Genomic DNA, 24,673 nt, shown 5'->3' with positions numbered 1-24,673 from the left:
GCTAACATGAATCAAGGTGTAAACAGGGGTACACCAAAGCTTGCCTTTCAGGATCTATGCTGGTTATCGGAAAGTTCCAGAGCCAGAACCCATCCTGTGCCAGGGGTTTGGTAACAGGCCGAGTAATCTTTCAGTGCGCTTCAAGTGTCGTTCATGTTCAGGGAGGGGGTTGAAGGTCAGAAGAAGGGTGGAGTGTTGTTGAGAGTTCCCCGGACGGATGCAAAGTCCCGCCAAGTAGCTTAGACTTCACCCTCGTGCCATGGATATTTCGTACGTCTGTCTCCGCCCCTTTGGGGATCTTCCAGATTCAATCAAACTGCAGCTCGGTCCTTCAGGGAGGCTATCATCACCCGCTCTCCCGGGAATGGCAATCACGTCGTGAATTGACAAAGAATATGTTCATGTATCCCATTTTCATTACAGATGAGCCGCAAGCAGAGGTAGAGATAGCCTCCCTTCCTGGCCAGAAGCGTTGGGGTATCGAGAAGCTTGACCGACTTCTTGCACCTTTGGTTCAGAAGGGCCTCCGAAGCGTCATCCTCTTTGGTGTGCCCGTAAATTGCCAAAAGGCACGTATGGACACACTCCGTGGTTTATGGTCGCAATCTTCACTCTTTTTGCATTAGGACCCACACGGGGGCCCTGCCGATGACCCGTCTGGACCTGTCATCCAAGCTATCCATCTCATTCGTAAACAGTACCCTTCCCTCTACATCGCCTGTGACGTTTGCCTTTGCGAGTACACCTCCCATGGTCATTGCGGCTATCTTGTCCACAATCCTGATGGGTCAACCACGATCGATAATGCCGCCTCTGTCAAACGGATTGCTCAAGTGGCACTGGCGTATGCGAAAGCTGGAGCACACTGCGTTGCCCCGAGTGATATGATGGATGGGCGCGTCAAAGCAATTAAGAGAGCGCTGATTGAAGCTGGTCTGGGGAATCGATGTACACTAATGAGTTACTCCGCCAAATTCGCTAGTGCGATGTATGGCCCATTCCGGTGGGTAGCCTCAATCCTCGGCTTATTATTCTCATCTCATGTCTATTGCATGGGGCAGAGACGCTGCAGGAAGTACTCCATCATTTGGCGATCGGAAATGCTATCAGCTGCCTCCAGGTGCTCATGGCCTGGCCCAACGTGCTATTGTGGGTCTTGTCTCTTACGCTCCTGTCATCATACCTCACAGACATTCTCTCAATAGATACGCGACATAGCCGAAGGGGCCGATATCATCATGGTCAAGCCAGCCTTACCTTACCTTGATGTTCTCTCCCAAGCTCGTGATCGGCTTGCCCCTTCCCATCCCCTTGCGGCATACCAAGTCTCAGGAGAGTATGCTATGATTGTGGCAGGTGCGCGTGCTGGGGTGTACGATTTAAGAACGATGGCATTCGAAAGTGTGAATTGTATAGTTCGGGCTGGTTGGTATAATTTTTAAGATGTTCGCGCTAGCATCCTTACTCAGTTTCTGATTGTAGGAGCCACTTTAATTTTATCGTATTTCACGCCAGAGTTCCTTGACTGGCTAGACTCCTAGTTGCACGAAAACACGGTTCTTATCTGTATTTGATAGCAGGTCATGTCAATGTTTAACGTCAAGTTATTGACCTACGCTGCAACTACTCACATTGTTGAGGGTGTGGCGTAGTGTTACCTTGGTTTCTTGATTATCATGTTTGTGAGCTACTAGAGGGGTGGAACGTATTGACAAGTGTTTGAGTGCTTCGGACTCCCACGGTCACACAAAGGCTTTCGACTCGTCCTTGACATCCGTCTCGCGATCAATCACTTCATCGCCCCAAACACAGAGCCCATCGACATGCCTATACTCGGATGCTGTGGAAAGGAAGTTTACCTGGAATGGCTATCGCCAAACCACGGCCACATCTTAGACCGTTCTGGGTGGCAACTCTCAAGACCATTTGTGGGCAGTTAAGTTCGTTTATTTGACCACGGTAGTAAGCTAAGGCCCTCCATCAATGCCTGCTACTTGAGTAAACTGAACGTCGCCCGAATATATATGCACGCAAACTGACAGTGAGAAAGAGAGACTCTGTATTCATTGATGAGCCGCATCGATTTGACGTCAGCAAAGTAAGCAAGGAAGATCGACAGCCCAACTAGGGGAGCACTTTGCAAACTATTTTAGGCTACGGATTTTATGGAATAAAGCAGGTTTCTCCATCTCCGGCACCCACGCACCCGTCCATCATGAACTGAAGAAGAGGCTTCCGTGTGAAGGTGAAATCAATGACTTTTATACTCGCGCAAGCAAATACAGTCAGGTTCGATCGTGAATACTGCGGGCCGCAGCTGATCAGCCGATTCCCCTGTACGTTGCACAGGCAGCTAAGTTGGTGCCTGGTAGGAGGTTTTTTTTATTTTTTCCCAAATTGCCGCGACCTCTGGTGCCAGTTCCTAGACCTCTTCAAGAGCGATTTTCCGGACCAAATGCGAAAGTCCTAAATCATACAACCGCCTGTGAGGGATTACTATTGTCCGACACTGTCTCGGGTGGAAAGGCGGTTTTTTTGGGTCGCATAAGCATACAAATGTGATGGAGAGATGAAAGGGAGCCTGCTATCGTGGAGAAAGGGTGAAGAGTTCATTAAGCGATATGAGAGAAATTGCAAAATGAAGGATGACCCATGAATTGGAATAGCAGTTTTCCCAAGTAGTTTTTATGCGCTTCAATTTCGGACACTGCAACTTGAAGCGGAAGGCGCAACAAGTCAATACTGTGGAAGACGAAGCCGCATGAGTATGTCCCCCGCATGGCGATGTACCTAAACAAATAAGCCTCATTGAGACTGTAGCGAAGACCCATATCCGATATCGTAGAACAACCAGAAAAGAAGCGTGATATATGCGGTCAGTCTGAGAAAGTGACTGGATTTGTGAGAAATAAGATGGCTTGCGCGGTAACTGACGAGGAAAGTCTACCTCATCTAGCCCAGACCAATCAGAGTTTGATGGCCAACACCACGGTATCCGTGATGAATGGATTTGTTTGATCTCCCGGGCCACTAAATATAGCAGCGTTGGCGGTGAAAGTTTGCTGGACACCTGATCCAATTAGAAAAACTCAAACAAAGAATAGGAATTAATTTATGTAAGGAATTAATATCACTCCATACAAAAGGACAAATGCGGAATCAACCGTCGCATCTACAACAACTATCGAACCACCTTGCCCCTCAGATGCCCCCAGTGACAAACCTATCGTCCGTCACTGGGCTCCCCGTACCAGACTGGTACATACACACTACCGATGCTCGTTTTGTCGATACAAATGGCCGGACCCTTCTCCTTCGTGGAGTGAATCTCTCTGGTTCCAGTAAGACTCCGGTTGGCTGCCCAAGCCAGGACCTCACTGGCTTCTGGGAGACCGCAGAAGCTGGCGGGGAGAGCTTTATAGGGCGGCCGCTCAATTTAGATGATGGGTCTGCCGATGTTCACCTAGCAAGATTAAGAGGATGGGGTTTCAACATGTTGCGCTATGTTGTTACTTGGGAGTCTTTAGAGCACCAGGGGCCGTATGTTTTCTATATTGCCTTTCCTTCCCTTATCAATTATGCTGATTTGTGCTTTCGTTCATCAGTGGGAAATATGATTACGATTTCATGGATTATACCGTTCGCGTTCTGAGACGGTGTAAAGACTTCGGATTCCGAGTATATCTCGACCCACATCAAGATTTGGTGCGTTTCTTGTCTCATAATCTCTTGCATATATGCCCATCTATCTCATAGTGGTCACGCTTCTCCGGCGGGTCTGGAGCGCCTTATTGGACTCTGGCTGCATGCGGCTTTGAGCCACGAAATTTTTCGGTCACAGAAGCAACACTCATTCACTGTGAATACCCTGATCCCAATAACCCGATCCCGCATCCTTCCCTGCCATGATTTGGTCAACAAATTACTTCCGCCTCGCTTGTCAAACTCTATTCACATTATTCTTTGCTGGTCGAGATTTTGCTCCAAAATGCATCATCAACGGGATGAACATCCAAGATTACCTCACCACACATTACCTTAATGCTTTTCGGAAACTAGCAGAAAGGATACGAGATGCAGGTGACCTCTACGGTGAATGCGTGATCGGTGTGGAATCGCTTAACGAGCCAAGCGAAGGCTATCTCAGTCATGAAAATCTGAATGACTACTCATCTGAACAAGCAATGAAGAGGGGTACTAGACCAACACCTGCACAAAGTATGCGTCTTGGCATGGGCGTTGCACAAACAGTGCAAAATTGGTCGTTTGGTTCCACGGGGCCAAAACGGGAAGGCTTGGTAACAGTTGACCCCAAAGGGGTTAAAGCTTGGATGGATCCCTCTCACGAGCCTAATTGCGTTAATTCACGGTGGGGCTGGAAACGTAGCAAGGGGTGGAAGCTGGGCACGTGTATTTGGGCGCTTCACGACGTCTGGGATCCAGAATCAGGCTACATACTGATTCCAGATTATTTCCACTCTCCACCCTTCGACCCAACAAGGCGGATAGATTTCGTTGCAGACTATTGGCGCTCACATTGGCGGCTTTGGTCCCAAATGCTTAGGGATGTTTATCCCGAATGCATTCACTTTATCCAACCCCCTGTCTTCGTCAAACCCCCTAGACTTGAAGAGGAGGATTTGCATGGGAGGTGCTGCTACACACCGCATTATTACGATGGACTTACCCTAGTGACTCGGCATTGGAACTGGTTCAATGCGGATGCACTGGGTCTGCTACGTGGTAAATATAAGACTACTCTGCAGGCACTTCGAATAGGGGAGTGGGCAATTCGACGTTCTCTCCAGGATCAGCTGGGTATGTTCTTGGAGGATGCCAAGGAGTCGTTGGGTGCTTTCCCTACGCTTATCAGTGAGATTGGTACCCCATTTGATATGGATGGAAAGCGCGCGTATCAGGATGGGCCGCACTTTGGGGATTACACGGAGCAACAGAAGGCTCTTGATGCCAGTTTGAACGGCGCCGACGGAACGAACTGCCTCAGCTGGACTGTCTGGTCTTATTGTCCCGATAATAATCATAATTGGGGCGATGGCTATAATTTGGAGGATCTGAGCATATGGAGTGCCGACGACTTGGTATTCCGTGGCGGGGTCGAAGGCATGGATCATCGGATAGGTGAAAACTTGGCATCAGTACGTCAAAGCATTAATGACCAGTCGAATACCCGTCTCCTCTTGACTGGCAACCTGTCAAATTCCAGTCTGAAGAACGAATTATCCGACCTCCCTCCTGTTGTTCCACCAATCACGCCTTTCACACCCTTCCATCTTGGTAACCCTTCATCGAGCACCGTCGAGACGTTTGATGAAGCCCAGCTTCCCCGAAGCACAGGCGGTTATCCTCTCCGTAATCTGCCCGCAGATGACTCAAGCAGCATTGCCTCGACCACTAGTGTGTATGACTGCGGCGCTGAAGCGGATAATCTCTATGACTTCCTAACAAATGGTGCCCGTGCCGTCGGTGCATTTTGCCGGCCATGGCCGATAGCGGTTGTTGGAGTCCCAAAGGACATACAATTTAATATCTCCAAGGCGGACTTCAAACTCGTTGTCTCCGTCACGGATGCTGATGTTGCCGCTGCCTCTAAGCACCGGGTTAGCCCATCGTCATCTGCGCGCTCCCGAAGTTTGAGCGAAGACACCGAAAAAGAGGCCATATTACCTACCGAGATCTACCTTCCACTCGTACATTACTCTGCCGACCCCTTTACCAAACGATTAAAACCCTTATCTCCTTTCCGTGACCCCTCAGCACCTAACCTCCCTGGCCTTCAATTGACCCGTCCTTCCGTCGAATCTCGTACATCCGCTGATCCATCCTCGACAGCCTACTCTTCATCTGGCTCACGGACGCCTATCCGAACACCCACTCCTGCAGGCGGATTAGGAGACGCGCTTGCAACGATGGCTGTGGAGGGGCATGGGAACTCCCAAGCGCCTGTGTGGGCGACATGGGCTGGTCGTGATTGTCCCCTCGCGCTCGTCGTCGAAGCTAGTGAAGGCAGTCGATGGGAAGTGGACGGACAAGTACTCAAATGGTGGTATCCTGTAACCGCACCTGCTGTGGGCGAGAAGTCTGTCGACAGTGCACAGGAGCATTGGATCCGCGTCCGGAGAGCTGAGGGGCCTATCAAGGGTATTGGGAGCGCGGAGATTTACCTCGATGAGGAAGGCACGTCGTGTTGGGATGCTTGTTGTCCCAAATGGATGTGACTACACTCGGTGGGACTGTTTCTATCGTGGCTCGTTTCGTTCCCTCTGCGCTTGTTTGGATGGAGAAAAGCATATATAGCTTTCTAATTCGTATGACCATGATTGACTTTGTTTTGGTTGTTTGATGTTAATTCGTCGTTTTTCGTGCGATCGCTACGCATTCAGGGTTTTCAAGCCTGTATACCGCAGTTTGCGGTACTGTCATCACTAACTTTGACTTCAGTGCATAGTGAATGCACATCTCCGTCTGTGTAAAGTGTGTAGACGTACCCGGACTATATGCTAGACAGGACTCCAGCCTCTATGACTTCGACCATATGCGTGAATGATGACGATAGTTGTCTGGTTTGAAAATGCAACGATGCGGGTGACCCTTATATAGGCACTGATGCTAACCCTTTCATTCAGAAAGAAAACGTTATCCAAATTCCTTATATATTGCATCAACTGAGTCCATTGTGTGCCAATGTTACATGCACCCTCGTCCTCTGGGACCAAGCTGTGAATCCTGAAGCCACAATGGGATTTCTGATAAAAGGACACTCCTCTACGTTCAATGTCATGAGGCCTGTATCCCCAATTCGATGGCAACAGCTCCCGCCTTCGTTCTCGCCCACAATACTTACGCCGCGCCACCGGCTTCTTGCTAAATATACCACCCGCAATGGGCCTCCACAACTGCCGAACCATTATGGATCATCATCTATGTCCTTACGATACTGCATTTGGACGGCAGCTTCGCTCTGGAGAATTGGAAAGTGAGTCCTAAATTTCGGACCCGGATTCGGAGATAGACAAGGAACTGAGACCCGTTATCATGAGGATGGACATTTGCACGATCGATTGATCCCCCCCGACTTCCGAGGCCAACGCCGATCAAGTACCACTCTGGGTCAGGGATCAAGTCAGATCTGACTCACCCTGTGGTGGATATTTGTCCTTTTTTTTTTTTTTTTTTTCTTTTTTTTTTCTTTTACATCCCCCAACCCCGCTTGTTCTCACCCCCCACCTCTTTGCGCTTCTCTCCTCCTGGTTTATATCGAACATGATGGTCTTTTATCATTAAACAAAATAGAAACTGCAGCACCCAAGATTCCCATGTAGTCCCCTACCATGGTACTAATTGAGCGGCACTCGGCTTAACTTCGCAGATCAGACGGGATGCGGTGCTTTCCGAGTCCTATGGCCACAGATGTCCGGACTCTCATTCCCACCTCTGATGAATATCTATACCACTCGAGGTTGACAGACAAAAGCAACAGACTGAAAAGCCACTGCATAATTCCGACGTGATGGCAGTACGACGTCAAACCATCAAAGTTCGCTCTAAAGCCAGCGAATGAGGAGGCCAGAAAGTGTGGGAGAAAGCGAGGCGAGCCAATCAGAGCGAGGAGGCCAATCAGAGCGCTTCGATCGTAGCTCGCCCCATTTAGTATATGTAAACATGTACTCTGACATGAGTCTTCTTCCCAGATGAGAACAGCAAGTTGCTGCGCGGTATATTGGTTAGGAACAAAACACATCCAGGTGAAATTACGGAAAGAACAGAGAGACGTTTTAAGTTATTGGCCCGATGATGCGATCTATTCAAGGCGACCGCGCTAGCTTCTTGGATGGATGGCAATGTGCGCGTCCGGCATGCCCCCCCCCCCCCCCCCGACGTGTAGTGACGTTCTGCACCCTTTGCGCAGTCGTCGAGTCAACAGAGGCAGAAAAGAGTCAGGAGTTTGTCATTCGATGGTCTCCGACGGGTACACTATCCGCTCTCGATCCATAGGGTCACACAGTGTGATTCGTTCACAGTATCTGCGGCTTGGACGGTTGCTACTTGAGGTTAGATCCAGATCGCGCTGGACAGAGATTTACTGAGTTCCAAGCCGAACAGAGATGAATGTGTCAACACGAACACCTTAATCTGGGCACCTTCGGGGAAGTGACCAGGTTCGTGTTGAGGACATCACGCTGGTAGCAGTCAAGAAAGCGTCGCGCAAGAGAACAGTACTGCTCAAACACCGACCCTAGCCACGTACCACGTTGGAGGGCATTGACTTTCCTGTGTCGAATGCCTTTTTCTGGGCATAAATTACTTTTTCAAACATCACCTTTTTAATTTTCTCCGCGGGAGTCAGAACCGCCAAGCTATCAAGACAAGGGATTCCTAATGCATTGAAAGGGTCCCCGAATCCATAGGATTAGTCTGACGGAGGTGTCTCCGCCTTTCAATTCACACAATCGTTATCCACATTCTGAACACTTTTTTGTCCATTGGTCGATCAGCGACTCACAAATCGCTTCATTATACTTCAACTGGGGAATATTTCAGTGATGCCGGCTATCCGAACTTATGAGCCCCGCCAAGGCGGAGCTGGTGAACCGGTGGCCATGTCTGGAGTGGTGTTGGGCTGCGAGGTCACAGCAGGAAACTGGCGGTTGTCGATATTCTCGACGTTTCGGCTGCCAGAATAGCTGGAACCGTCTTCGTTTCCGGGGGACCTGTCTGTTTCTGGGCCCCACCATCCTGAAAATGTTCCTCTCCCTACGGTATCGTCAAATCCTGTGAGACGGATGCTTGAGAATGAGGCACCGATGCTGAATGGAAGGGAGGTATTACTATTGTAGCACCGATGAGTGAGAATGGTAGCAAATGCAACGCCTAGAAATAGGGGGGGTGTAAGAGCAAAAAGAGTCGGCAAAAACACTCGCACTTACCACAGCATGTATTGAAGTTCTCACAGCAAGTATAGGATTCGGCCATTGTTGAGGATGATCATACGAAGCGTGAGAGGAACGACGTATCTGAGGGGGGTAGCACGGTAGGACTGACAACATTACATTAAATAATCATGGTGGAGCGTCGTCCAATGTAGATCAAATCCAGTAGCACTTGTTTGGAGGAGAGCATGTGAACACCAGTACATATGTAGTCAATATTTGGTTGACCTTAGCGTGGGAACCTCTTTCGTCAATTCAGTCAATGCACGCCCTTCGTCGTAGTTTGGCGCTGTCATCCAGGCAGGCTTTCCTGCCTACCCGTGTCGCCATCGTGCCTCTAGCATTGAGTCAGACCAGGCATTTTAGGCGACCCGAACAAACTTCGTTTGAGGATCCGGAACGGCGTGGTCTTTACTATCATCTCGTTGGCGCCACCACCAACAAGGAATTATCCTCATATGCTGTTTCGTTCCTTGAAGAGCCACCCAGAAATGTATCGTCTCCCACCATACTTGGGATACTCCCTGCTGTCTCATCGGAAGGCGAAGAAAGCCAAGAAGCTGGGCTTCATGATTTTCAGCCCAATTGTAGGTGCACCTACGCCCTGCGTCTTCATGCACGAAATCCATCTGGGCACGTCTTTAGCGAAGTTCCTCGATATCCTGCATGACTCGATTAAGGTTTCCCTGGAGCGTGACACTGACGAGACGATTCGGGCCGAGGCTCAACAACGAGGATCAGGGTGGATGCATGTCATAGGTCAGTATTGACACTAACAATTACGCCACATCCATATCACACATCTATACTCATAACCGCCTTTGCGAAGACTCTCGCAACGTACCTGCGCTGAATCGTACAGGAGATGCAGATGACATCATTGGCACTGTTCGAGTTGAAGACGGCAAGGTGACTGGGCCAGGTATCCCCACTCGCAGAGATGCGTCGTTGACACGAATCCCTAGGTTATTCCCTCTACTTACGAACGTATGCCGTCCTACAGGTGCGTAGGTCTCGGGCTGTTGGCCGAGGAATAACACTGTGGCTTGTCTGCAATTAAGGGCTTACGCGATACTCTAGAATCTGTACATCTGATGGCTTGACCACGCTATCAGACGGCCTCGCTTCGACGCTTGTTGGAAAACTTCTCGAGACTCATCGCCATGAAAGACTTGAACCCTGACACCTGTTCACCGATAAACTGATATGAAACTTCAGAACCAAAATGGACGTTAGCATGCCACCGCCCTCTATTCATTCTTGTCATTCTAAAGAACTACACAACGTAATGTAATTGTGTGCCTCGTACGAGCGTTCGTATCGCGGCAACACTGCGGAAGGGAGTCGGTTTCGCGCTTGCATCCTCTTCACAGATAGACATGGAAAGCCTCTCACGCGTTTGATTCACGTCCATACTCACCTCGTAGTAGAGTCCGAGATATGCAGATGTTAAGCATCTCTACCACAAGTGGTTCGGTAGCGGAATGGCTGGAACGGTTTTTTGACATATCAAGCATGGAGGGAAGCGTCGAATTAAATGACAAATTAGACGTCTGATGTATGGTGTGGTTCCATTTCCCTGTGGGCTGCCGCTGCATTGTAGAATGGAATCCCAGGCACCTGAGATGGGCCGATATGTAGTGTGCATATGGCTGGTCACCCGCCAATATGCAACGTACAGTGGATGCAATCTTTGTCTCTTGCTGAAAAAGTGCCGAGACAAATGAGGGAAGCCTCTGTCGCCATTCTGTGTGAAAAGCCGCATGATCTGGGAAGCTGTGGGAGCTAAATCATGCGGAGATGAGGAGGACAGTATTTAATGGGAAATTCTACGCACACAGCACGTGGACACTAAGATCACGGGACTAAAACCAAGGATTTCAAGGAATAATATTTTTCTTAAGCGCAAATCATGGTAAGTCCAAATCCGAGTTGTTGAAAATGACGTTGAAGCTGTTATACGTATGTGTGACAGGCGACCCAAATATCAACTGGAACTTCAGAGTTGCGAGATATCACTCGTATGGAACGCATAGGTGCGCGACTGAACTCTTTTATTTGTCCCAACTTTTCCAATTAACGCTGCGTGTAGGTGCCATTCGCACGTACGCGGCTTGGGCCTTGATGAACGGCTCGAGCCACGCGATAACTCGCAAGGGATGGTTGGCCAAGGGAAAGCGCGTAAAGCCGCTGGGCTTATCCTCAAGATGGTCCAAGAGGGTCGGATCGCAGGGCGAGCAATTCTTATGGCCGGTCCGCCGAGTTCGGGGAAGACGCTATCGCTATGGGTGAGTGATTGTGCATTCTCCGTTGCAACAATGGTTAGCTTTTAAAAAAAATCCAAACACGAATTATTCGATTCGATTCTAGGCATGGCGCAAACATTGGGGACTGACGTGCCATTTACTATGATTGCTGCCAGCGAGGTATTCTCGTTGTCGATGTCCAAAACGGAGGCCCTCACTCAGGCCCTGAGGCGGAGCATTGGCGTGCGGATCAAGGAAGAAACCGAAATTATTGAAGGAGAGGTTGTTGAGTTCAGGTTGACCAGAGCTTAACAGGGGTAGGTGATGCTTTCGTTTATTTATGCCTAGTAAACATCGGTTGTGCACGTTTCAGGCGACAAAAACAGGGAAATTGACAATCAAGTCAACGGACATGGAAACTGTGTATGACCTTGGCCACAAGATGATTGATGCATTACGGAAAGAGAAAGTCATAGCTGGGGACGTCGTCATGGTCGATAAGGCTTCAGGGAAGATCACCAAGCTGGGGAGGTCTTTCGCTCGCTCTCGAGACTATGATGCAATGGGAGCAGATGTACGTACCACTTGTTCTTGCTCTTCATCGCGCTATTTACTAAGATCATCCTGTAGACAAAATTCGTCCAATGTCCCGAAGGGGAGATCCAGAAGCGGAAGGAAGTGGTCCACACCGTGTCATTGCATGAGATCGATGTCATTAACAGCCGAACGCAAGGATTTTTGGCGTTATTCGCTGGCGACACTGGTGAAATCAAAGCCGAACTACGAGAGCAGATCAATTCCAAGGTTGCAGAGTGGAGAGAGGAAGGAAAAGCGGAGATTATACCAGGGGTAAGTTCCCAGTGCCGCAGGTCCACTTAAATCCCCCTTCAAAATTGAGGCGCATCTGTTCTAGGTTCTCTTTATTGACGAAGTACACATGCTCGACATTGAATGTTTCTCCTTCCTTAATCGTGCTATCGAAGACGAACTTGCCCCGATTGTTATCATGGCTTCGAACAGGGGGATGGCCCCGATACGAGGCACAAACTTCAAAAGTCCTCATGGATTACCTGTTGATCTTCTCGACCGAGTCCTCATCATAAGTACCCGACAATACGAACCTGAAGATATAGAGCAAATCATAAAGATACGGTGGGTCTTAACCTTCCAACCGTGATTTGGAATATTGACAGCTAGTCCCCAGGTGTCAGGAAGAAGACGTCACGCTAACGGTTGACGCACAAGCAGTGTTAACTTCGATGGCTGTACAGACAACTTTAAGATACGCTCTAAACCTTATTTCCTGTGCCGATATAATCGCTAAGAAACGGAAGGCGACGGCTGTGGACACTGATGATCTTCGACGGTGCTATACGTACTTCTTAGATGAGAAGCGGAGTGTTCAGTGGCTGAAGGAGCAGCAAGGGAGTATGATGTTTGAGGAGACTCGCGATGTCGAGATGCAGTCTTAGAGCATGTAATTCGAAAAGTATCATTAGGCATTACGAGTTGTGTAATTTAGCACTCGCTCCACAGTAAAATGAATGGGTGATAACAAATATTTAATGTATTACATAGATCCTCACTCATCTGCCCGACTATCCAGTTCAGGAAATAATGCCTCGAATACCTAGGAGTGGTTAAGTGCTAAAAGGACAAAGGTAGGAGCAAGAGGACATACTTCATCAAGTATGGTATACGCAATGTGCTGGTTCAGCCGACGGTTCTGCAGTACTGCAAACATCCTTCTTGCTCCTCGCCGAGCATTTGAACGGCCAATCATGTTGGAAGCAAGTGCTGCATCACTTGTCAAAGCAAGGATCACCTAAGCGACAATGCTTACTTACCTGGCATCAGAGTAGATAGTTTCTGTTGTGCATCATCGCGAGTTTTGGCCTTATCCTCTTGAGTTCGCAGAGGTGGTGGTGATCGCCATTGATCGCCTGGCCATAATGTGTCCCTAAGGAGCTTCACATAAGACCAGAGATGTGAGTCATCGAGACATGTCGCCAGATTGTCTCTAAGTTTGCTATCCAGTGCGATTGTTAGGGATAGGGATAATCAAATTAATCAGAATTAACCTACCGTTCGATGGTGCCTCCAAGGACTTGTTGCAGTATGACCACAATTGCCTGACGCCTCAGCCAATTCTTCTTTGTGTCTAGCTCAAACACTGATAGAACCAAATCGCAGATGGGGGCGGTGAAAGATGTGACACTAGCTTCCCCATCAAGGACCTTCAGGTCGCCAGGAAGCTGTAGGAGAGCTTCATCGGGAGACTTGACAGCATTGGCGATAAGGTCCTCATCGTTCGCAGCTGAACCAATTATGCCTGCCACTTCTGCCGCCTGACGACTCAATCGCTGAATCATAATGTCCATCATGGATGGCCCAAAGAACATGTCGTCGATACTCCCTGCCACAGATCGATACACATTCCGCACAATGTCTTGTCCTGGAAAAGAGGAAGATTTGGGGACTATTTGGTTTCCGGCTTCGGTGAAGGTTGACTCGCGTGATAAAAATACCCGAAGCTCATCGCTTTCGCAAACGACGGGGTTGAGAATCAAATCCTAGAGACTCAAAACCCCTGAGTATAGGCGAGGAAGGAAAGGGGCCAGTTCACACAGACCTGAAGATATTTTTCTAAGGCGATACGTCTACCATCCAGGAACGAGCTCGAAAGCGTCGCGACAATTCGCTTCCCAGGAAAATCCAAGTTGCGTACAGAAGCATATTGCTCCTTAAGCTTCTGATGCATAGCAAGGAATTCGTTGTACCTCCGAGAAACCACCCAACCAGAAATTGGCTTTCCCTCAGGGTTCGACTGCTGAACCTCGACGAGGTACTTAATGACCTGCTTCCCTCCCATCTCAGTGGCCACAGAGGACGAAATGACGACCCGAGTACGATCTGGATGAAGGCGGTTTTCCTTCTCCTGAATTTCGTACTGTGTCTTCTGGAATGACAATTCCCTGATCTCTTTGGCCAGTGATGCTTTTGAGCGACTTAATAACTTAAGTTCTGCAACATCACCCGTTAGGTCCGCCTTCCGGCTCAGTGCTTCTAGCATCACTTCTTGAGACTTAAGTTTCTGTATCTTGTCGGCCAGTCGTGATATATCATAGGACAGCAAAAGATCCCCCGGCGACGCTACGTGTACGCCGCTCTGAACGTCTCCATCATCCTCATCTTCTTGATCGCCAGGATCCCTTATCAGGAAGTCTCGGTCAGGGAGGTCCAGATCTTTGTCCATCAGCCTCGTATCTGCCACGCTGCCGTCTCGACCCATGTTCGCGGGCACTGACCCTGAAGGTCGACCTAGTCCGACTTGGTGCTCGCTTGCCGGGCTTAAACGCAAAACTTCATCAGTCTCCGAATTAGAGGGTCTCTGTCGATTGTCGTCGGCTATGAGATCTGTCAAGGCGGTCTGAAGGGCCTCCATACGCTCAGCGTGAGCTTGCTCCTCCCTTAGCAAGTCTGGGTCATCGAAAAGCGGTGCACGGGTGCTTACACCGGGATCAGCCACCAAAAATTCCAAAGCGGCGTTGAAGCGCCTAGATTCCGGAGACGGCAGGGATTCGACAGATCCTGAGAGAGGGGAGTCTGTGGGGGACCTTTCCGGCACTCTTTCTGACTGAAATGATCTGACCCGCGGTCGGGGACTGGAGCGAAGAGTTACATCGCTTCTATGCATTCCTGGCCCACTAACAGTTGGTGGAAGAATGAATGTCGGGAATACACGAGATCGCACGGAATCCGGGATCCTAAATGGAGCCCGGCTTGTTCTGATAGGGCTTGGGCTTGTAATCCGGACAGCGGCATCATTAGACACAGGCTCCAGGCCAGAGTTGTCCTCCAGACGGGCGAGCTCATTTACAACCCGAAACCACAGGTCGCTTTGTTTAAATTCCTCGAAGTCATCCGCCATGTCATCCTCGGTTTGCTTTTGGGTAAGCAGTACCGCATTTCGTACCTTTCTCGCGCGGGTAGGGAAGGCTTCGCGTTCAGTGACGAGTGGGTTGGCGACAAAGGCTTGAATCACATTGACGTGGTGGGGTGAGATGGCATCCAACAGTGCATTTTTCTTGCTTCGGTCTGAAAAATAGAGATCGTGTACCATTCGCACATCGTCTACGATAGAATTCAGAGGGAGTGGCTCCGCAGTCTCATCTGAACGGCTCAATGGGAAATCCGACTCTACAACAACACCCAATGGATCCTTGAACGTTTCGATCGTGAGCCAAAACTGAACGAGAAGGGCCCGTTGGCGACGATCCATAAACTCCATAAAGTAGGAAAGTGTCGCAGGGCTCGATAACACATCCCGAAGCTTAAGACCAGCCGGTACCTTTCCCGGATGCAGCACCGCTGGCGACTATCTAAACGTGTCAATTAGAGAAACCCGCCCAACTCCAAAACTGACCGTCTCATTGGCTCCGCCGAGAACTGTGATGCGGTGCTCAACCTTTGCTTTCGCCGTACAAAGGCGTTGCAGATAAGCAGCAGGGCGTTCCGTCGGGATGTTTTTGGTCGACTCGTCATGCGAGGGGAGCACTATTCATAAATGAGATTGACAACATGCACACCTGCTTGGGAGAAACTGACTACCAAGTAATGTTTGTACTTTTCGTATTTCGGCGTCCACGTCGTTCTTTATTCTTCGCGCGTCTAGTAAGGAATCGCAGCGCTCGATGCCCTTGAGGAATGAGTCAAGATGGGGGGCCCAAGTCGAGTGCTTGATGAACGAAACGAGCCCGCATCACTTGTGGACTTCCGCCGATTGTTTAGGTGGAAAGTTAGACCATGCGTCGGCCCTGGCTGGGATTCAAGCAAATGGCGAACACGAGAGACAAGTTTCCTGCGTATTACATGTGGTCAGCTTCCGCTACCCTCACATGCCAGTAAAGCATACTGTTGCCGGATAGCCGCCCCTGCCTGTAGATAAAAAATCAGACCGAAGTCCCGACAGATAAGGCTTGCACTGCATACCAGTTGATCAATTGTACAATTCCAAAAGTCTGGATCGCCCAACGTGTCCATGATGGGGGCGAATACAGTACAGCAAAGTATCTCCCTAATAGCGATGATAACTGTCCGACTCATGGACTCCTTTTTTGGAAGTAGAAGGGGCAACGCTCGATCTACCAACGAACGGATATAGGCAACTTCGGAATGCTTCGTCATTGTGGACGAGAGATTGTTGACTGCCAAGTGTAAACGAGTGCCCCCACTTGCATAGCGACTGGCAAGCAAAATGTCAAGTTCGTCGGATTGTGTGAGATGCCTTTCTAATCCGGCGCCTCGAAGGGTGTGCTCGGAGTCTCGAAAACGATCCACATGTACGTTAATTTTTGGAAGTATTTGTCGAACAAAAAGGGAGGGAAGGTCTATCGCTTCTGCCCTCTGCGCCAAGTTCTGGACTGACGCTCTCATAGTATCGGAGACAGCTGATGGAAAGGATGGCGATGGCGAAACTGACGTATACCAAGTGAGAACAAAGTCGCGAACAATTAAGACCATAATCTCGTTAACCGCTTGTGAGAACTGGGGATAATTAGGGATAACGGGAGGGAGGTCATGAGGACTGCTAAAGGACCATTGAGAACGCGTCAACACTGCCTGCCAAGCAGCCGGAGTCGTGAAATGAAAGGATTTAGCCGCCCCTTTAAGCCCTCCGCTGACGCTCAAGCGGGTCGCCACAGCATCAATTTTTAGGAAGAATTGTGCTTGAGCGTATAGAAACCATAGAAAGATGAGAGGCGTGCAAAGAACAGCCAGGAGGACAAACGAGAGCGATAGGAGTCTGAGGAACAACACAACAGAAGCAGCGAGCAGCGCGAGAAAACCGAAGGCCTTCGGTTCTGTCAAAGCGCGGGGAAGAGGTGGGAGCATCCCATGGGGCGCCTCACCGTTGCAAAACCCAATAATGGCAGAATTACAATGTAAGTCCGACCTCGAAGCGTGGCAGTGCGTTATCACGAGACAAATCCGTCTCCAAACATCCGTTGAGGCATGAATCTATTGCATCGATTACCCAAATTTCAATACACATTCAGCTCGCTATGTTCTCCAAAGCGAGTCGTATGCTGAGTCTAAGGAACTACTCTGCTACTCTGGATAGCCAGGATATATGGGAGCTAAAACAACTAACTACTCTTGGCCTGAACGGCAATGTAACCTCAGCTGCGCTTGAGCCCTTCTGTGGTCTCCTTGCGATAGGGACTGATCGAGGCTCTGTCCTCTTGCGAGGGAGCTTAGCGGCGTCGTACGATGTTGTTCTCCCGGCCCCCCGTAAACCCTCTGTCAGATTCATCAACTTCCTAGCCAGCCTCCAAAGGATCTTAATAACAGGCAAGTGTCTTCACAACCTCTAGCCATTGCAGCGGTATCGAAAAAGCCTAAACTACTGCTGTTTGAATAATAAGACTCCCGTAACTCGTTTTATGTGTACGATCTCAACAACTCAAGGGCACCATCATTGATTTGGTCCACTGCTATTTCTCACACTGTGAAGTCAGTCAGGTATCACAGATAAAGTTCCATTTGACGAAATCCGTCCATTCCAACAGTGTTGTTGTGACCTCTCCATGTCACTCCCATGTGAGAATTTACTGCAAGCTTTAACCTCACACTAAAGTTTATCATCCAGGCATTTGTTGGTTTAGACAACGGTCAATGCATTACCTTTGATATGGAGCGCTTATGCTCTTCACCTTATACCATTCCCAATCTATGGGCTCAACATGAAGACAGCAAAGGGGTGTTTCGTTCCCGTCACGTCAAGAAGGAGTGAGTGTCGATTACACCTCATCATCACGAGCTGTGTTCATGTTACCAGGCCTACGCTGGTGGATGTGGTTCTGCACCCCCGTGATCTAAACAATATTTTCCTGGCGTATGAAGGTATGCTCGTGCTCATGGCTCTGTTGTTACTTGGCAATCATTCAGAGTGACTCAGGCGGAGTTATTTTGTGGAATATTGTAGGTTATTACCTGTATCTAGGCGCTTCTTTTCTAATACTTAGAACTAGGTCCGCAAGGAAATAGTAAAGACCTATGAACTGACACCCACGGAATCCAGTGTGAAAGGGGTCGACGTGAGTTTGCGTTTGCCGCAGGGAATTAGCTAGGAATACCGATTTTATTAGAGCCACTCTGTGACGTGTCTGACGGTGCATCCGTCGGGTCAGGTAAAGTTTGCGTTGAAGTGCCTCCGAAACGAAGCAGTTAAGCTTTGAGCAGATATTCGCTGTGGGACACATGGATGGCAGTATATCCTTTTGGTCGCTCGAAGAACACACGACCCCACTTGCTTTACGCGTACTTCCAACTTATCGCAGTAGTATTGAAGGGGTTCGTGAACCCATTTTTAAAATGGCCTGGAGCTCATTCCCAACACTGGACGAGTGCAAATCGCTTTTGATGGGTTTGGCATCAGATATGACCACAAAGCTGCCTCGTCTTATTGGGTCTACCTTGGACTACGCTGGGGGTGAGACCGCATTGACCGTCCTTGGAGGCATCCGTAGTAGCGAACCAAAAGGTGTCACGATCGTCCAACTTCCTCCTTATCATCCATCAAACAGCGTTGCCTCTCAACCCAACCATGCGGAAGCTAATCGGAGCGGTTTAGTCGCATCTCTCCAGTCGATTGGCGTGCATCGCTACGTGTCCTGGGAACCGGTGGATGATTTCCTACTGGTGCCGCGAGAAAGTCCACATTTTAATGCAGCCCATGACCCATTATGCATTATCCTCTTCTCCAAATTGCCGAGCCAGTCGTTTGTGACATCAGTTATTCAACCCATGGAGTTTCCACCAGCGTTGGTGTCAATAGATCATGTTTCAGGCAGCGACGAGGGATCACTTCCCGCTGGCAATGCCAAGCTAGAGGCGATCCCCTTCGGCTCCAGTTATCCTAGCACTGGGTCCACGATTCCGAGCCGCTTCAGGATACCGTTCAGCCTTCTAACTGCTGACGATGAGATTCTGGGTGCAAAACTCATAAAATTCGATAAAGCGCTATTTCTTCGCCTTCTTCGCCACTGGGTTGACAGCGGAGTCGATGACGAGGCAGAAGGCATATCTCCAAATGGACGAATCCCTCTTCGCGCCGGAATGGCCGCGCCGAATGATTCAATTCCCCGCGCAGCAAGAGTGAGTCGATGTTCTGACCTGAGGTATCCAGAATCGCCTCATACACATGTACCCACTAGTTTGACCCCTTCCATTTGATGATCACGCACAATCAAGATCTCCACATAAAATTTTATGACTTCAGCCAGCACTTGCTATCATCTTCTGCACCTCTCAAAAGCGAATATCCTCAGCCCCTTCCCCATTTGGAAATCGACCTCGTCAAGTTCATCAGTCATCCGTCGCTGAAGGGTGTTTTTAACGACAGCCAAGATACTGAGGTCAAGTCTATTCACCTCACGAACGAGTCTCTAGAATGCTTGATAGAACTCTCGAATGGCCAAATCTTTGCCTTTGTGTTCAGAGATGGAGACCAACGATACCACGCCGTGCCTAAGACTCCGACCGTCACGTCGGGTCTCGATGATGACAACCTTATCATGATCAGTGATTTGCGTAAGTTTAGCGTGGAGGGTTTCTATCCATCACTGCTGTTAGATCTCAGGCCCTTGGCGGTTTCTTTTATCGTGGTATCCAATGTCGGTACGTCACCTGCGCTCTCTTCTCTTGACAGACCATCAGCAGCGTTTCCCCGTACCAGGTTTCCATGCGGTTGCGCTCAGCAATGGGTCAATTGCGGTTGTCGATATGCGGGGGCCCCGTCTCATCAAACCTCAAAGGGTGACGGAAAATAAGAAAGGTAAAGGAAGAAGTCATGCTGACACCATATCTGTAATGGGCTGGGCGGTGGTTCTGGACGCCGATGGTAAGTGGTTCGATCATTGTCTATTGCACTCCAATAACCGTCCGGCTCAGGATCCGATGAGACGACGCTGCAGCTAGTTGCGGTGACAATAGACGGCTTCTTGGAAAATTTCGTGTTCCGTATAGATGACGAAGGAGTATGGATGATGCACTCATTAATGAAGGACATCAAGATGTCTATCCCAAAACCCGAACACATTTTTCTCATTGATGCTGAAGGAAACGACATTTCCCCGACCCCTTTAACCCTCCCAACGCGATCGTCAAATCAGGCACCAAGATCATCGGTATCCGGGCCATCCCATATAACAATGATCATCTGTTCTGCAACTGAAGTTCGATGCTACAATGGAATCTCGTCAGATAAAATAGCCAAGAATGATTTCCCAGAACCTGCAGAAACTGTTGACCTTATAACGAAATCTGGTCAGTACCTAGTAGCGCATGCTGAGCATCAGCTGATCCGAGATAAAGGACGCCGTGCCTTGGCTGTTTTCTCCAGAACTCGACGTCTTTACGTTTTTTCCGTCCCTAACCTGGAGCCCCTCCACACATTCGCATTACCAGGCGATGCGCCGAGGTTTGTCTTCCTCCCGACTGACGGATACCCTTTTGCACTCATCGGCCTGCGATCCCACAGGCTAGGGGCCATCGGTAGTGACGGAACAGGGCACTACATAGAGGTGCTTCGACACACTACGCAGCAACATCCACACCCTGTCACGCTCAATACCATGTTTGTATCCCAGGAGAAAACACGAGCCCCACCTTTCGTGCACTTCTCTGAGCCCAGTCGCCCACTCCCTCCGCACCCCGTCCCCAATCCGTCGAAAGTTCGTATACTGCATGGCTGCTGGGGCCGAAGATCTACACAGGGAATGAGATCGACGCAGCTAGTAAGCGAGGAACAATACATACACCGCACTTTCATTGATGTTCCGAACAGTTGCTGGCCCGAATCGTCCACCCAAGGCAAGTGATCTTCTGGGCCAGGATCCAGCAGAAACGTCGACCCGCCAGTCATCCGTGCAGCGGTCAACATCTACGACTTCTCAATCCGTTGGCAGCTCTGGCTCGCTGTACGAAAGGTTAACGGCCGCTGTTCAGGAGAGAGGGTGAGTTATCCCCAACATCCTTCATCTTATCTGTTGGATCCTTGATATCTTTCTCAGGGAATCTCTGGGAGGCCTGGAGGAATCGTTCACCTCTCTGGAGAACAAAAGCAAGGACTTAGTGGAGCAGGTAAGATCAGCGTGCCAGTGGAAGAAGCTGTATCTCTTGATTCACTGAGGCATATTTCCAGGCTAAACGGCTAGCTGCACAGAGTAGCGCCCGACGTTTTTTTTTCTGAAGGATGCATAGGTTGAATGCGATGGATCTCAGATATAATTGTCCTTAATTAACTTTGATCGTGGCTGTGCCGTCTGGATCGGCCGAAACAACTATCAACAAGTGAAGGATGTCTGCTGATGCGGCCGGAAAAGCCCCCAATTCGTCTTCGGCGAAGCAGGGAAAGAGAAGCCTTCTCGCTACAGACGAGGACGAAGATGAATTCGACAGTGGCTTGGATGACGAAGTGAGAGAACATCATCGTGACACGAAGACTTCCCCACACAGGGCTTATTCTCACTGGTAGGAAGGAAGTGACTATGAGGAGGATGAGGAAGATGAAGAGGCAGGGTTTCTCACCGAGCATATTTAAACCTTACCTCAGGAATGCTTTCCGCACAGGGACCTGGCCTTTCTGACATCATGGACGGGGTTGGTTTTGCAAACAATCGACTCTTCCCCACCGCTGATTGAGAGCTTGCTCTTTGCAAACGCTGCTTCTCTTAATATCTGCTCTCTTAGGACCTAGAGGACGAAGAAGAGGACGAAGAGTATGACCCTGATTCCAAGGAGGAAAATGGCGAAGATGCAGATGCCACTAGCACCACACTTGACGACAATCCTCCTGCGGGAGATGCTGAGGCCACTGAGTCATCCGGAGAGCCGGGGTCCAGCACTCAGGACGACACCAGAGGTATTTGTTTTTACTTGAAATTTGCTCTCGCTTGAAGACGACTTCTGGGTCAAACAGGAGAAGACAATGAAGGGGATCAGCGACCTACTAAGCGTCGTAGAACTGCCACAGAGGAGGCTCAGTGAGGGTGTTTCCAGCACAACCCCCGCAGCAACTAGGAGTACACAGCATGGACACGAAACTCGATTTGTACTATTCACAACCTGTTCATGGATCCACCGTGCCGCTTGGCGAGATAATCGGTCGGTTTGGATGCCCAGTGCCTGTGGTGTAATAACGCAATTTTCTTCCTTATGTGTATGGCGAGGCTATCCATATTTATCACTCAGTGTTCAGATCTTGATATGCAGAACCGCAGCGACTTGTCCGTTCCCATGAATAGGATGACAAAGTATATCTCCAATTCTCGTTGCGTCAAGGTTACCGCAGTTGAGCCATACACGCCTGATTCGATATTATTTTCAATACTCTGATCGTGGACGCTGAAACAATATAGACGAATTGTAGTGTACTCTGTCAATTACATATGCGTTACAGACTGGAATCTCTGTGTCCGTGTCCTGGCCATCCAATAAATAATGCAAGGCTGTGATCATGGTTTCGTGTATCAGCCCTTCCTGTACCCGCTAACAGACCAGGGGCATCATACAACCGACCATTGCGAGCCGGTGGACCTAGACCATTTCGACAACAGTTTCAATGCAAAAACAATCTCATCTCTAGCATCGCATCCATCCCCCTCCGCAGAGAATGCCCGGGCAGCTGCAACCCGTGCATATGGTAAAGCGATATTGTAGAGATTTGGCCGGGAAGTGTAAAAGAGGGAAGCGACAGTGCAAACTACAGATTACTCATAGCGTTAGTCAGTTCGCACTGGAAATGGTGGAGAAACGAACCAGCAGTGAAGAGTAAGGGACAGCGCATGAGACAATAGGAAACCGTATGGATCTCGGGATTGAGGATCGGGGGATTATTCATTTGATTGTAATATCTAAGCGAAATGGCGCTATCAAAGTGTGTTCGCACGTGAAGGAATGGCAACTGACAAGTTGAATAGATCAATCACTTCATTATGGGTGACGACTTGTTTGGTGATTAGCTCGGGTGCATGGTACGATACAACGGCCCTCTGCGGTGTCGGTGGTGGTATCGATTCGCCTGAGAGTGAGGCCTCTGGAGCATTTCTTCTCGCTCTGGGCCTGGATGTCGACCTTGGAAAATCCCTTTAGTTATGGCATGAACCTTGCAAAGGAACGGATCGTGACCACATACCGACTAGAAGCTGGGTCAGAGAAGGCACAGGGACTGTCACTTTCCCCACATTTCAAGCACTTCTCGTGTTCCTGGGCATCGATAGGGAGGTTGCATTTTATCTTACATTGCAATCAATTCAATGGGACCAACGGAAACGATGAATTCGGCGCTTACATGTAGATTCTTGCATCGCTCGCACGTTCCATTTGGGTGTGCTCTAGTCGTACGCCTCCTGCTATATGCTGGTCGTTTTCTAGGTAAGAGTGAAGGAGTATGAGAAACGGGCTCTGCCGAGGGATCGCGCATGGTGACGTTCTCGACGATCGGCGAGTGGGACTCGTTGGATGAAAGTTCTTCTTCGTTCCTAATAAACATGTTGGTTTCCTCGTCTGCGAGTAGTGTTTCAGGTGTTGAAAATATGGTAGAGGCGCCGAAATTGTACACGGTGTCGGACGGGGAAATCAGGGTGCTCCATGAAGCGAACGATGATGTTTCCGATACATGTAATGAATGGGTGTCTACCCCAAAGAATGAAGATGCATCTAAGGGAGACGATGGGGAACCGCCGAAGGAGGCGTTGAACATAGTTTCAAAAATGGATTGAAGCTCAGTCTCAAGCGGTGTCGTTGGGGGTAGTGGTTCCACTTTGGAAACAATACTTAGAACGAAGCTTCCCGGGTCAAGCAACTATGCTCACCGTTATCTGGAGCGATGGTATGGGGCTGTACCGCGTCCATATGGTCCTTGGAGTATACATCTGACGCGTCGGGTCTCCCTGCTTGAACATCGCGAGCTATGCTGGCGGCACGACGCTGTTGGAGCACGAGCGGATGAGGCATATGATGACAATGGAGGAGGCAATTGGCGACAGCAGGAGGATGTGTTGCATTTTGGGTACTTATGCTTCAAGGAACGATGGAGTAAAATGAATTCGCAGCTCAAAAAGGAAGTCAGATCGTTTTCTGAAAAATATAATTTCATCCATTGGTATTTTTTGTAAGAATTTGTGAATGGATGGACACTGAACTCCGAAACGTTCCCTTAAGTAGATGCATCTTACTAAGACACGAAAAAGATGATTCTTGGTTAATGGTGTCGGGTGGTCCGAGATACCTGAATGGGGAGTGTCGGCAGCCGAAGAACTGCAGACACGTCTCGATCGCGTGATAAGAGTGTACTTTGATGAACGGCTCGATTAGTGAGGTGAAATATCGGTGATGTGCAAGCCTAGGAGTGAAACGCACTCTGGCTCATCTGCTTTCCCTTCGGTACCAAATACCCATGAAATAACTATCATG

General features: G+C 49.3%; 9 protein-coding genes across 9 annotated transcripts; 7 read left to right on the top strand and 2 right to left on the bottom strand.

Moving 5' to 3' along the window:
• Positions 1 to 90: 90 nt before the first annotated feature.
• On the top strand, positions 91 to 1,632 carry EI90DRAFT_3059190 (delta-aminolevulinic acid dehydratase). The gene is made up of 6 exons (XM_039060416.1): positions 91 to 270; positions 323 to 569; positions 627 to 1,003; positions 1,062 to 1,149; positions 1,206 to 1,425; positions 1,483 to 1,632. The coding sequence occupies exons 1-6, from the start codon at positions 260 to 262 to the stop codon at positions 1,539 to 1,541; spliced, it is 1,002 nt and encodes a 333-aa protein (XP_038915670.1). The 5' UTR covers positions 91 to 259; the 3' UTR covers positions 1,542 to 1,632.
• A 1,573-nt stretch (positions 1,633 to 3,205) lies between these two features.
• Positions 3,206 to 3,909, top strand: EI90DRAFT_3123983 (uncharacterized protein; the record flags this gene model as incomplete). Its single annotated transcript, XM_039063664.1, has 3 exons — positions 3,206 to 3,540; positions 3,606 to 3,705; positions 3,757 to 3,909. The coding sequence occupies 3 exons, from the start codon at positions 3,206 to 3,208 to the stop codon at positions 3,907 to 3,909; spliced, it is 588 nt and encodes a 195-aa protein (XP_038915669.1).
• Positions 3,678 to 6,596, top strand: EI90DRAFT_3154805 (uncharacterized protein). The gene is made up of 2 exons (XM_039065952.1): positions 3,678 to 3,705; positions 3,757 to 6,596. The coding sequence occupies exon 2, from the start codon at positions 3,906 to 3,908 to the stop codon at positions 6,234 to 6,236; it is 2,331 nt and encodes a 776-aa protein (XP_038915668.1). The 5' UTR covers positions 3,678 to 3,705; positions 3,757 to 3,905; the 3' UTR covers positions 6,237 to 6,596.
• A 2,596-nt stretch (positions 6,597 to 9,192) lies between these two features.
• Positions 9,193 to 10,260, top strand: EI90DRAFT_3059184 (uncharacterized protein). The gene is made up of 5 exons (XM_039060415.1): positions 9,193 to 9,535; positions 9,594 to 9,707; positions 9,778 to 9,857; positions 9,914 to 9,951; positions 10,029 to 10,260. Exons 1-5 carry the CDS (start codon positions 9,211 to 9,213, stop codon positions 10,129 to 10,131), a joined length of 660 nt encoding a protein of 219 aa, XP_038915667.1. The 5' UTR covers positions 9,193 to 9,210; the 3' UTR covers positions 10,132 to 10,260.
• A 629-nt stretch (positions 10,261 to 10,889) lies between these two features.
• Positions 10,890 to 13,030, top strand: EI90DRAFT_3200980 (TIP49 C-terminus-domain-containing protein; the record flags this gene model as incomplete). Its single annotated transcript, XM_039066421.1, has 7 exons — positions 10,890 to 10,984; positions 11,041 to 11,240; positions 11,319 to 11,476; positions 11,568 to 11,768; positions 11,825 to 12,043; positions 12,108 to 12,346; positions 12,399 to 13,030. The coding sequence occupies 7 exons, from the start codon at positions 10,890 to 10,892 to the stop codon at positions 12,664 to 12,666; spliced, it is 1,380 nt and encodes a 459-aa protein (XP_038915666.1). The 3' UTR covers positions 12,667 to 13,030.
• Positions 12,777 to 17,089, bottom strand: EI90DRAFT_3123979 (PXA domain-containing protein; the record flags this gene model as incomplete). The annotated part of the gene is made up of 10 exons (XM_039063663.1): positions 12,777 to 12,824; positions 12,876 to 12,991; positions 13,042 to 13,223; positions 13,280 to 13,767; positions 13,827 to 15,572; positions 15,621 to 15,751; positions 15,803 to 15,893; positions 16,040 to 16,055; positions 16,110 to 16,132; positions 16,187 to 17,089. 10 exons carry the CDS (start codon positions 17,087 to 17,089, stop codon positions 12,777 to 12,779), a joined length of 3,744 nt encoding a protein of 1,247 aa, XP_038915665.1.
• Positions 17,090 to 17,180: 91 nt separating this feature from the next.
• Positions 17,181 to 20,350, top strand: EI90DRAFT_1090524 (WD40-repeat-containing domain protein). The gene is made up of 12 exons (XM_039051473.1): positions 17,181 to 17,548; positions 17,623 to 17,710; positions 17,767 to 17,797; positions 17,847 to 17,986; positions 18,036 to 18,100; positions 18,156 to 18,178; positions 18,229 to 18,294; positions 18,346 to 18,387; positions 18,440 to 19,354; positions 19,414 to 19,789; positions 19,957 to 20,099; positions 20,150 to 20,350. Exons 1-11 carry the CDS (start codon positions 17,260 to 17,262, stop codon positions 20,016 to 20,018), a joined length of 2,097 nt encoding a protein of 698 aa, XP_038915664.1. The 5' UTR covers positions 17,181 to 17,259; the 3' UTR covers positions 20,019 to 20,099; positions 20,150 to 20,350.
• Positions 20,351 to 21,275: 925 nt separating this feature from the next.
• EI90DRAFT_1090597 (uncharacterized protein) lies at positions 21,276 to 22,601 on the top strand. Its single transcript, XM_039051474.1, has 8 exons — positions 21,276 to 21,340; positions 21,402 to 21,674; positions 21,735 to 21,773; positions 21,830 to 21,859; positions 21,957 to 22,121; positions 22,179 to 22,225; positions 22,343 to 22,418; positions 22,480 to 22,601. The coding sequence occupies exons 2-8, from the start codon at positions 21,558 to 21,560 to the stop codon at positions 22,501 to 22,503; spliced, it is 498 nt and encodes a 165-aa protein (XP_038915663.1). The 5' UTR covers positions 21,276 to 21,340; positions 21,402 to 21,557; the 3' UTR covers positions 22,504 to 22,601.
• Positions 22,602 to 22,679: 78 nt separating this feature from the next.
• On the bottom strand, positions 22,680 to 24,407 carry EI90DRAFT_1090859 (uncharacterized protein). Its single transcript, XM_039051475.1, has 6 exons — positions 24,073 to 24,407; positions 23,550 to 24,019; positions 23,394 to 23,494; positions 23,168 to 23,332; positions 23,018 to 23,112; positions 22,680 to 22,961 (listed from the first exon to the last, which is right to left on the bottom strand). Exons 1-6 carry the CDS (start codon positions 24,212 to 24,214, stop codon positions 22,765 to 22,767), a joined length of 1,170 nt encoding a protein of 389 aa, XP_038915662.1. The 5' UTR covers positions 24,215 to 24,407; the 3' UTR covers positions 22,680 to 22,764.
• Between the last annotated feature and the right edge of the window lie 266 nt (positions 24,408 to 24,673).

Source organism: Cantharellus anzutake (assembly GCF_015039405.1).
Source record: "Cantharellus anzutake strain C23 chromosome Unknown EI90scaffold_25, whole genome shotgun sequence".
Lineage (NCBI taxonomy): Eukaryota > Fungi > Basidiomycota > Agaricomycetes > Cantharellales > Hydnaceae > Cantharellus > Cantharellus anzutake.
The sequence above is the reverse complement of the archived record's forward strand: the minus strand, read 5'-3'. Positions and strand labels throughout refer to the sequence as shown.

What these genes read in the sequence shown, in the direction of transcription:
- EI90DRAFT_3059190 (XM_039060416.1), top strand. An exon ending in GCCTGGCCCAACGTGCTATT is followed by an intron (nt 1,150 to 1,205) that starts GTGGGTCTTGTC and finishes TTCTCTCAATAG; the next exon opens with ATACGCGACATAGCCGAAGG. An exon ending in GAATTGTATAGTTCGGGCTG is followed by an intron (nt 1,426 to 1,482) that starts GTTGGTATAATT and finishes TTCTGATTGTAG; the next exon opens with GAGCCACTTTAATTTTATCG.
- EI90DRAFT_3154805 (XM_039065952.1), top strand. Translation starts at nt 3,906, where the DNA reads ATGATTTGGTCAACAAATTACTTCCGCCTCGCTTGTCAAACTCTATTC.
- EI90DRAFT_3059184 (XM_039060415.1), top strand. Translation starts at nt 9,211, where the DNA reads ATGCACGCCCTTCGTCGTAGTTTGGCGCTGTCATCCAGGCAGGCTTTC. An exon ending in TCATGATTTTCAGCCCAATT is followed by an intron (nt 9,536 to 9,593) that starts GTAGGTGCACCT and finishes GCACGTCTTTAG; the next exon opens with CGAAGTTCCTCGATATCCTG. An exon ending in AGGGTGGATGCATGTCATAG is followed by an intron (nt 9,708 to 9,777) that starts GTCAGTATTGAC and finishes GCCTTTGCGAAG; the next exon opens with ACTCTCGCAACGTACCTGCG.
- EI90DRAFT_1090524 (XM_039051473.1), top strand. Translation starts at nt 17,260, where the DNA reads ATGTTCTCCAAAGCGAGTCGTATGCTGAGTCTAAGGAACTACTCTGCT. An exon ending in CGGTGCATCCGTCGGGTCAG is followed by an intron (nt 18,388 to 18,439) that starts GTAAAGTTTGCG and finishes AGCTTTGAGCAG; the next exon opens with ATATTCGCTGTGGGACACAT. An exon ending in TATCATGATCAGTGATTTGC is followed by an intron (nt 19,790 to 19,956) that starts GTAAGTTTAGCG and finishes GGTTGCGCTCAG; the next exon opens with CAATGGGTCAATTGCGGTTG.
- EI90DRAFT_1090597 (XM_039051474.1), top strand. Translation starts at nt 21,558, where the DNA reads ATGTCTGCTGATGCGGCCGGAAAAGCCCCCAATTCGTCTTCGGCGAAG. An exon ending in CACTCAGGACGACACCAGAG is followed by an intron (nt 22,122 to 22,178) that starts GTATTTGTTTTT and finishes TGGGTCAAACAG; the next exon opens with GAGAAGACAATGAAGGGGAT. An exon ending in CTACTAAGCGTCGTAGAACT is followed by an intron (nt 22,226 to 22,342) that starts GCCACAGAGGAG and finishes ATGGATCCACCG; the next exon opens with TGCCGCTTGGCGAGATAATC.
- EI90DRAFT_1090859 (XM_039051475.1), bottom strand. Translation starts at nt 24,214, where the DNA reads ATGCCTCATCCGCTCGTGCTCCAACAGCGTCGTGCCGCCAGCATAGCT. An exon ending in AGCGATGCAAGAATCTACAT is followed by an intron (nt 23,495 to 23,549) that starts GTAAGCGCCGAA and finishes TTGCAATGTAAG; the next exon opens with ATAAAATGCAACCTCCCTAT. An exon ending in GTGATTGATCTATTCAACTT is followed by an intron (nt 23,113 to 23,167) that starts GTCAGTTGCCAT and finishes CATTTCGCTTAG; the next exon opens with ATATTACAATCAAATGAATA.